Source organism: Argopecten irradians, chromosome 13 (assembly GCF_041381155.1).
Source record: "Argopecten irradians isolate NY chromosome 13, Ai_NY, whole genome shotgun sequence".
NCBI lineage: Eukaryota > Metazoa > Mollusca > Bivalvia > Pectinida > Pectinidae > Argopecten > Argopecten irradians.
In genome coordinates, this window is record NC_091146.1 from 23,918,144 (window position 1) to 23,929,583 (window position 11,440).

General features: G+C 36.5%; 1 protein-coding gene across 2 annotated transcripts; it reads left to right on the top strand.

Annotated features, from left to right (window-relative positions):
• Positions 1–1,525: 1,525 nt before the first annotated feature.
• On the top strand, positions 1,526–11,440 carry LOC138306693 (uncharacterized). Of its 2 annotated transcripts, XR_011205895.1 has the most exons (3): positions 1,526–1,659; positions 2,358–8,846; positions 8,891–11,440. XR_011205895.1 is itself a non-coding variant. In XM_069247152.1 (2 exons), exons 1-2 carry the CDS (start codon positions 1,557–1,559, stop codon positions 6,119–6,121), a joined length of 3,867 nt encoding a protein of 1,288 aa, XP_069103253.1. In that variant the 5' UTR covers positions 1,526–1,556; the 3' UTR covers positions 6,122–11,440. The 2 variants fall into 2 exon arrangements, 1 of the variants encoding a protein (XP_069103253.1); XM_069247152.1 differs by having other exon boundaries at positions 2,358–11,440.

The following is an 11,440-nucleotide window of genomic DNA, read 5'->3' on the forward strand; positions in this document are numbered from 1 at the left end:
GTAATAAATGACTTTTTCTGCTCAATCATTTAGCAATGGTTACATCCTTGCCATAGGTTTAGGTTCAAAATTTTGCAAATGATGGGGTGTGGATTTAGAATGATGTTACCACTCTGGGTGGCCTGAAGGGTGGGGTCTACTTTGGAAAAGGGTGTCATTATTCCAGCTATTTCCATATTACAACGGACTTTCTTCAGGTCTGTTAGATGATTTTAGCAAAAGATGAATTGTAAGAGCAAACTTATAATGCAATACATTGCATACAATGCAATAAAGCTTGGGATTTGACTAAATTGTACATAATGATCAGGGCTGACGGGCCCCCCGGGGCCCTTAGACCGGCAATAGAGCGAGGTCAAAAGGTGCCAATTAGGCACTATACCTTTCATATAAATTCAACATTTGTCATTCATTGAACCTGATGTATCTGGATAGCATATTTGAAACATCAATATCGGCATTGAAAATCATTGTATGGTTGTAATTCAAAATAAACTTTGGAAAGTATTTTCACTTACTTTTATTCTAATTGTCAAATAAGTGAAAATTGAGATTAACAAAAAACCAGTTTCTAATCTGTAAGAGCGATACATTTGAATTTGGTTCCCTCCTGGGTTTTTGTTTTTAATCAAGTGATTTATGATTTTGACTCAATTAGCCTACCTTTCGTTTTTGACATAGGGATTCACATCTACATACTCAGTAGCCTTGATCCTAATGTAATATATTCGTATTTTTACATATTTCCGACCCGTAATGAAAACGAAATCAATTATCATTCTTTTTACATCTCTTGAATTCAATAATTTATGTTTTATCATTATTATTTTTTATGAAGAATTCACAACACTGCCATCGAAGCGTGGATACGAAAATAACAATTGAAAGAATTAACACCTTAGTGTAAACTAACTTTCCTTATTTTGGTGATCAAATTAAAGCAGATTGGCAAATTATCTGTATAATAACTTAATTTATAGCATTGGACAACTTAGAACATCTTAGCCAAATGTTTACACATAGAAACAGTGAGAACACCATGTTCAAAACAAAACATGTCATTTGAATGTCCAACACACATGTGAAGATGAAGACTAATGTAACTGGCAACAACATTTTAGCGATGTCTATACAGGTTTTATGAATACTTACTGAATATAGCTATGACATAGGTTCCTAAATAACAGGAATGTTATCATTTCTAAGCATTTTGTTTTATGCTGTTGTCGGTTCCCATCTGTCACAAAACGAAAGTAGCGATCAAAAACATCTAAAATTGGTTTCAAGTAACGCCTGGCGCCCTTATTAGGAAAAATACAGTATACATAGAACCTTAACATGCATTTGAAAGGGCTTGTATATATTTTGTAACAAGCTGACTTTGATTGGGACTCACCGTTTTCAAAATCGTGATACAAATTACTGTTATTGTAAGAGCAGAAGCATCCAAAATTGGAAAAAAAAATTGCTTTATACATTTATTGAATACAACTGTATATTGATTTCGTAATTCTATGTATATTGATTACATAATTAATTCCTTTCCAGGATTTGTGATGGAGACCAGTATGAAGGGAGCTCCACTAGAGGTAATGGGAGACCTTGGGCCGCCTCTGGAGGATGACGTTTCGTCTGACACAGAGAATCGTAATGATAACGGTGAGTATTATTTATGCAATACAGTCAAGTTTTCTCTGTTTCAACTTTGTTCTCTTAATTAACACTACTAGATGACCAATCACTATTCCTAAAGGTTTATAAAGATAATATTATTAGTCCCAGTAACATTCAAAATAGTATCCAAAGTTTTTTTGTCACCTTCACCTACCAAGCTAAGCAATACCGACATACATCAATGTTCCCTCGGCCTCTTGACTCATGGCCACTTTTCCGGTGCCTGGGAAACCTCCGCACTGATTGGCTGCAGTGAGAATTGACAGCACAATCAGAGCGCCCTTTACAAATCAACAGCGTTACTGAAATTAAAGCGAAAGTAACGCTAAATAAGCAACCTTCAAGAAAGAAACAAACACTCTTATTGGTCAGAATTTATGTCAAAGACCAGTTACGGAACTGTCATGAAAATTTTTGCCACTAGTTGGCAGCAGTAGTAAAGTACCCTAAAAGTGGCCGATTCTGTCACTGCTAGTAAGGAGTATAATGGATTATCTTGCCTGACATGTGAAGATGATTTTTGTGAGCACTGTAAAAAACTAGGTATGCTCAACGATTCTGCATATCATATAACTAGAAAATAGGCCATGTACGATAATGTATGATTATCAAAACTAGAAAAAAGGCCCTATAGGATAATGATTTTGTAGGATTGTCTAAGACAGACTTTATTTATGTTCCAGATGTTTTTCGCTGTGGGAAGTGTGATCTACAGTTCCAATCCTCTTACCAACTCCATCACCACATCGCATACACACATGCTGGCATCGCCTTGGAAACTGCAGAACGGCTCGCCAATCCTTACCCAGTCGAGCCACTGGCATTGAACCTAAAACATTCAAATAGGGTTGAATCGCCAGTCTTGAACAAGTCACGTGAGCCAAGTCCGCTATCCAAACATTATCGTAAATCTTCACAAAGCGTTGCTCTGGATCTTTCGAAGCCACTTGCAAACCCGAGTGAAGCATTGGACTTGTCAACCACAAAATTACAAGGCTTAAGGGAAGGGGAGGTAACTGGAGTCAAGAGACAGCAAAGGGAGGTCACTCTGGGTAATTTCCAACATCAAAATCGTCCCTATGATCACACCACTTTCGAAAAAGGATACAAGAGTGATTTGAAAAAAGTAGCAGTTGATGGAACAGTAAAGAGGGGACCGTTCTCAGTTGATAACCAGGCTGATAACGATGATGCCGAAGATAGACTAGTAATTGATTGTTCTGGTAACAATATGTCACAGGAGGAGAACAAATATGACAATATTAGGGAGAATAATGTGTATGTCTCCAGTAGTCAGTCTCCGCATAGTAACCATCAACTGTTGGATGATAGAGGTCGGACTAAAGGTCAAGGTCACTACCACAACCAAGGTCAGCTGCCATCGTCTCAGAGTGAAAGTCATCAACTTCAAAGTCAAGGTTATCCCCAAAGTCTTCCGGCAGGATCTGAAGCGGACAGGTTTAAAAGTTTGCCTTTTCCTTTTCATCTTCAGCAGCAGATGATGATGATGAATGGGGGAGGAGCGTCACCTCCGATATCTAACTACGGTATGATGCCTACGGACATGCAGCAGAGTCTCATGTCCTTCCAACAGCAGATGTCTCCCTTCATGAAAAGCAAACCTGGTCCTGTGAAGGCAACAAAGGTCAACCGTCGTTCCAGGGTCAAGGCCGTTGATGCACAGGAAGACAAGAGCAAGTCTGTTGTGGAGATCTACGAGTGTAAAGTCTGTAACAGGAAGTTCTCTCAGGTGGGTAACTTCCACAACCACATGAAGCTACACAGCACTAAGGTGTGTGTCTGTGGGATCTGTAAGATTGAGTTTCTGGACAGTTACGAGCTTCAGCGCCACATGAGGAAGACACACACGGGAGATATGCCATATAAATGTGAACAGTGCGACAGGGAATTCAGTCAGTACAACAATTTACGCCGGCATTTACGTGTACACAACGGCAACTCTTACAAATGTCACATCTGCGGGCGTACCTTTAACGAGGTGTTTTACCTGGAGATGCACATCGGGTCCCACACAGGCGAGAGAACATATAGCTGTGGGGTTTGTAGTTTATCATTCCGTGATAATGCAGAGTTACAGCGACACGTACAGACACACAGCGCGGCAGAACTTCATACCTGTGAGGTATGTGGTAAATCGTTCAGTAAGGCATGTGTGTTACGACAACACAAGAAGATGCACTCTGGTCTCCGTCCGTTTAAGTGTGAGGTATGCGACAAAGCTTTCATTCATCGCCATCACCTGAAGATACATTCCCGTATGCATAGCACAGACAAGCCGTACAGATGTAAGATCTGTGGTAAAGATTTCGCACAGACAAGTCACCTGTACAAACACGTCCGACAGCACACACAGAAAACAGGGGAAGACGACACTGATGTCTGTACACAGGCCGAAATCCAGGCCTTGTACCCAGGGATATGTCAGGGCTCAAGGGGCACCCCCAGTCCCTTGACTGGAGTAAGTGATTTATCCCAGTCGTCTGGCTCCCCAGTCCATAGCCCCATCACAGAGGAGGACGGTAATGGTATCTCGCCAGCAAGATCACCCATCCAGAATGATACACACAGATCACCCATCCAGAATGATACACACAGATCACCCATCCCGAATGACACACACAGATCACCACAGCCCGTAATTGGCACACCATCACTGTCACCCAGAGATAACAATAATCTGTTACCAAGACCAAAAAAACATGATGAACAGGGAGAAAACAAACTGGATGATTCAAACATTAAGGCTTTGTGGAAATATCAAAATATGAACGGGAAGATATCGTCGGTTGGCTGTGATGAAGCTTACCAATTTGATGGTGATGAAGGCCTTGGTCTATTTAGAGGAAAAGAAGGTGTCGCAAATCCTCGAGTGAAGGATCTACAGGAGGAGAGCACTGCATCTGATACTATGGAGTCAGACTTAGATACAGAGCCAGGAGAGTTATCTCCTCTTGAAAGTGATCAACAGCATGACTATGGTGTCAAGGACGATAACCATGTTAATTCAACAGACTTTTCGTACAAAACCTCGCCTGTACAGCGCTCCGTCGACAACAACACTCCTTCATGTGAAGATTTCTCGAGGCATATTAAAGAAGAATGCAGCCAGATGTCACAAAGTATGGAAGACATCAGGGCTGACCATCGTCATGGAGTCAGGATCTTGGGGGAACAAGAGGAACAGAAAAAGTCTGACTGTAACAATGTAAAACCAAAATATTCAATTGAACATCTTTTGAAGAATCCAGCACATCCAAACCCTCCAAGTCATGAAGGAAACCCAAACTCTAGTAGTGAGTCATATATGAAAACTGAATCTGAACTTTATGATGGAAAGTTTCGTAGAAGCGACCTTGGATCAGATTTCCATCCCAAAAGTGGTGAAGAAACAACACCTCGCCAATTTCACACTGGATATTCCGCTGAGGAATCTCGTCCTAAAACCACACCTAGTCAACATTATAGAGACACTTTACATCTTCCACCGAAGTCCATGCAATCATCATTTACTGCCTTAGATATTCATGTGAACTCTAACCCAGAGATTTCATCACATGACCTTCAACAGAACACTATCAGTGCTGGCAGGCAAGGTCATTTTGACCATCCAATGACACGGTTGAATGAAGTTGCATCTCCCATGAACTCTGACCGTCTCTCAACAGTGTCGTCACTGGAAAGTGAAATCTCAAGATCAAGATCGTCTAGTTTAGAGAGCGAGGATAAAATGTCAAGGTCATATAAAAGGAAAGTCCCAGATAATACACGAGAGGAGGATGTTACATCATCAACGGATGATCACTTCGTCAGTCATAGTCACGGAAATGTCAGTCAGACCAGGGGAGATAACTCCCACATTCCTGGTCATCAAGCATCACACGACATTCTATCCCCCAAAGCACCACTTTATCACAGTGATGCTTTAAGCTCCGACACGGCATCCCCTATCAATAAACCCAAACAGAAGAGACGCAGACGTCAAAATAACAACAAAGTCATTCCACCAGATCAAAATTACCTCCCTTTGATGCCAAACTTAGGAATTGACCCTCAACAAATGTATTTACTACAGCTTCACCAGATGCAGATGGCGATGGCAGCCTCGATGGCTGCAGGGGCTCAGATGTATCCCTTTCCTGGTCCAAGTATGATGCCGCCAGGAAATTTTCAGCCTTATTCACCGGAAATAAATCGAGATTTCAATAGGGAAAGGTCAAGGTCAGAGTCACCACAAGTGTCAAGGTCACATGTCCCTCCCAGACAAGAGGGTCTGCTTTATCCTCCTTCGATGTCGCCACAGAGTACAGACGTTAGACACTCGGGGTCACCAGCTCCCGCCACGTCGGACCGAGTGAGTTCATCGCGGGACGAAGTGATGAGGTACATGTTGATGAAACAGGAAATGCCAAGTAACGGGCATGTCTGATCTAACTATTACTGACTTCTATATATCATTTGTATGATACAATTTTTTTTTTATCTTTTCTTACTACATGTAAATCATAAGATTAAAAATGATGTAACCAAAAATAATACAAGTTGTATATTGAACTTGAGAATAAGTACACAGTTTTCACTTGTTATACTAAGTCTTCCATGAGAGTTTTTATCAGTGACTGTATGATTAGGTAGGTGTACCGGGTAATGTGATTCAAGTCTGATAGTGCCATTATTATCGGAAGTCAAAATAACGATTGACATTCAACATCTGATAATTTTCTCACTGTGTATTGTTATTTCATAGAGGATTAACTGTTAACTCATTCATCTCTGAAATTTCATAGTAGACTGTTCTTGTCATTGATTTAGAAGAGTCCAACTCTAACTTCAGGGGTGAATGATTAAATTAAACTTCCCATGTACTATTTATAGAACATAAGATTTTCCGTTGTTTGCAAACTGTGTGAATCGGATTGGTGTTGCAGATTCTCACAAAAATTTGGAGACAAAATTTATTTCATAACCCGATGAAGTTAAAAAACAGTGACATCAATGCTTATAACTAATTTTCTAATGGATTATTTTTTTCCAAATCAATACACAACATTGACATCTCTATTGTGACGTCATAATGTTGAAATGTCCCGCCATTCTCGGATTTTTTCTTCATAGTAGTATGAAGAAAAAGAATCTGCCAATCAGAACATCCAATTTAGTATGAAAATAAATAAAAATTGATTATTACCAGTTGTGCTGGGAGCACAGCTCTTTGTTAAATATTTCTACTGTTAAGTGTTGTTTTTATATAAAATTTTTGCTGTATTTTATACATGAAATGTGCACTCAATATATATTTTTTGTATATTGATTGATAATGTGTTCAATATTGTTTTTGATTTATTTTTTTATATATATAAGTAGTTAAAAGCCATTTAGTATAAATGAAATAAGACTGTATGCAAAATTGAAATGCTGATAAGCTTTCTAAGAAGCTAGCAAGCTTCGGAGTAAATTTTTGATTCATCAAAGATTAAGGTTTTGTGAGTTTGAATGTTAGGGTCCCAAACGTTAAGTGGGATGTTTGTCTGGAACTTGATTTAGATTAACTGATGTGTCTCATATTAATACCTATGAGGAATTGTCTTTTACTGGTATGTGAGGAATGGGTGTGTATATAATGATTAATTACAATGGAGGTATTATGTTGTAAATGTTGGGATATTTGTGGCATTTATAAAACTATTTGCATTATAAATGCAATCAAAGTGTTCAATACTAAATCCATCTACATTCTTGGCATTTATTCAGTGTTTGTAAAACAAATTGTTCTCTTGGTGTTTGCGAAGGATTTGTCAGATTTTAAAACAAGCTGTATATTTGCTGATCATGAGAGAGTGAAGTTTATATGTGTGGATGAATGCATATTGTGTTTTGAGTACATAAATGATAAGTAGCTGTGTTGATGAAGTGAGATTGCAATGTGCATTCATTATTAGGTGTAAACATGTTGTATTAATTAAAAAAAAAAAAACTTATTTGAATGGTGTTGATAATGTACATAATATGAGATTGCAGAAGTTTGTATTTCCAGTGCAGTGCCTTACATCATATGCTCTAAAATATGATTAAGCAGATGAGTGATCATATTTTCTGTATGTAATTAGTATTGCAATTACTACAACTGATTCAGATTGGGGCTAAATTTTATGTTTTTAAAAATCCTTAATCATTCCAATAGAGAATGTCCTATCAAAATTTTGTAAAAACGCAAAATGTCCTAATGATTTGGAAATCAGTCTGAAACACCACTACAAGTCAATTAAATAATTTTTTCAAAATCAGTTTTTTACGAAGATTTGATTGTGCCATAATATTGTATGTTTACCATGTGTATGAAAGACACAGGATGAATTAACTCATTCACCCCATGAAGACACATTTAGACTCTGTTAAATCAAAGAGGAGACCAGTCCATTATGAAATTTTAGGGGTGTATGAGTTTAGTATTGGTTTTGTACCAAGTGCCTGTAGTGTAAATGCAAATATGAATTTCTAAGGGTATATAATTGTTTTACCAAGATATATCTATTTCATTAGATTGTGTATATGAATGACCTTGTTGAATGTGAATTATTTGTACAATTGTATGATAGTGTTCTAATTGTGTAAAGAAAAAGTGATGTGAATTGTACAACTTCTGTAAAATACTTTTTGAGAATGTGCCATATTGAATTTTGAAACTTATCGGCGAGTGAAATACAGTTTTATTTTTTCACCAAATGTCCAACAGGAAGTGTTCATAAAAATATCTACACAATATTGATAATCCTAGTCACATGACTTATATATCACCTATTGACCTTTTTGCTATTGTAATTCTATTTATAGCAATAAGGATTTGTTTTATGTGTATAAAGTAAACAAATTCATATATAGGATGTTACTGTCGGAATCACCAATTTTTGCATGTCGCAGCTACCTAATTTAGCAGTTCTGTCATTGCGACATGCTTCGGTGAATCGTTGGCACTATAAATAATTATAAGTGAGAGATGTACATTAACTATTGCAAGGAGACACAAATATACCATAGCTTCTCTACCATACAGACATAATGGGACATTAAGCTTGTTGTCAGTATAATGTGACTGGGTGGGGTGTGCTGTTCGGTGTCTTTGGTGACATGCTTCAGTGAGATAGCACTATAAAAAGGCCAGAGTTCCACTATTACAACAGTGAGATAGCTCTATAAAAAGGCCAGAGTTCCACTATTACAACTTGTACCCATAGATTTATTGTGAAGACATTAAACCCCTACACTAAACTAAACACTATTACAAAGAGACACAACAATAATATACCACAGCCTCCCAAAATATGCAGATATTGACACACCGCAGTTCATTACATACAGGAAAAGTCGTCCTAAAATAACAACGCTGTTAATAGGATAAAATCCCAACCAACCATCATAACCCAATTCTAAATCTCAGGTTTTTTTAATCAAAGTTACATGTATTATCCAACAGTTCCTCTCTCATGAATATTTAAACATTTTGGTGCATGCATTAATCGTGCCTCGATCTGCCATGAATTGTTTTGGGGAGAGGAAAGAGTGTTACACAATGTTCATCTCGTCCTGTTCTGTAAACTGCTCAGTGTATTAGAATTATATCATCATTTGGTTCTAAAGATGGATAAACATTACATACATACAGGTCTATATATATAGGGAGAGAATTTCAGAGTTTATTTTATTATCAGAATTTTGAGCTGATTAATCCGTCCGAATTTTCTCATCTCATCCACTTCATTTTCAACTGCCATCAGCAGCAAGGCTTTTCATTACATTACTGTACATCATTAAAACATGTATGTTTATGATATGTAAAATGTAACCTGAAGCAGAAATATATTGAATATTTGTTTATTAGCCCTTATTTTAAGGGAGAATATTGTTTATTTTTACATTGATGGCAGCAATGTTGGTAAATTTTGTGTCTTAATAGTTTTAAGCTTTTCATTATGTAAAGTTATTTTCTATACATGTAGTTCATTCATTTTGTACTAAATATTCCAAGCATTGTCTTTAACACAAAGCCAAAGTTAGAAAGACAGTAAATCTCATCTTAAGTCATGACTTTATAACTTTCATCAAAGAAAATTAGATGAGATTCATTATTTAAGATTCCATATGAATTAACATTTTTTCCAAATATTTATTGAAATACTGATAATGAGGCTACAATTTCTCATAAACGATCATTTTCATAATCAATTAATACATTGTGTATCAGTTTTGTGTCCTTCGTGTTTTCCTCACTCATTCCTATATTATAATGCTTGGATAAAATCCAGAATTGCAATTAAGCGTATAAGATTGATTTGAACTATTGATCATCACATGTGCATGTTTGTTTGAAAAATTATATTCCTTCTTTGCACATTACAGAGTTACCACCCCTGTGGCTAAGTATTGTTACGTCATTCTTTTGTTTTATTGTAAAAGTATGATGTATGCTCATAAACACATGACGTCACAATTAGTAATACCTGCCACAAGGGCAGGTAACTCTGTAATATTCAAATACAGAATATTGTAAACAAACCTGTTTTCGATTATTTTTGTGGGAATTCGCAAAAATTAATTGCTGTTATATGATTTAACGACATGTATAATACAGAGGTTTATTTGTAAACACGAAATTTGATTGTAGTGAAACTTTGTATGGCACGAAAACACGAAATTAAATTGCCAAGAAAATATTTTTACTGTTACAGTACTGTTTTTGCTTAGCCAACGTAAATTGTAAAAATATGGTGCAAAGAAAATGCATATTTCTCCAATCTTTGTAATTCTTGTTTGTCTACAACTATTTAAATCCAATCAAAAGAAGGTGTGCATGTCTTGTCTACAAATGAATGTAATATTTGTATTTACATACAAAACTTGTGTGAGTTAACAAATTATGGTAAGGCTTTAATTGTATAAACAGAATGTTGTTTTATAAAACATTAACATAAGTCTGTAATCGTAGTTTACTTGTTACGTGAGTGGTGTCTGTATGAAAGCATTCACCCCTGAAGACACATTTAGACCCTTCTAAATCAAAGACTTAACAAGTCCATTTTGAAATTTCAGGGGTAAATTAGTTAAAAGTTGGTTGTTCTAAAGAAGCATTCCAGACTAGTATATAATTTTTCCTACTATATTTAGGCTTGAAAGTCATATGATGAAATTAGCTTTTCTCAAAAATGTGTGAATTTAAACTTTGAAAAATAACAGGTTTTAAAAATTTGCTTCAGTCGTGTCATGTATTGGGGGGGGGGAATGTAATTTTCTTACATCAACTCGTCCACCCCTAAAAATTTATGATGAACTGTACCATCCTTTTGATTCTAGAATAGTTCAAATGTGATTCAAGGGATGAAGGAGCTAAAAATTGATGAAGCAATCGGATTACTCGAAATGAATCCAGCTTTTCAGTGGAGTATTTTTAAAGGGTCAATTATTATTAAGGAAAGATAGAATTCATCAAATGATTTCCATTATTCTTATAAACAAAAAATGTAAAATAAATTTGGTATCTATGTAAAGTGTCATTCCAGAAAACCTTCCAATTGTGTAAGTGTATATACGAGAATGTTTTAATTGTTTGATTGTGGAATGTGTAGATACAGTTGTTGTACATAAAATGGAACTGCTCAATGTCCATCAATGGACCTGTCTGTCTACAATGTTGGGAGAGGCCAATACCTCGTCATGTTTTTTGAAATAAATGTTTATATTTTTGTACCAAAATGTT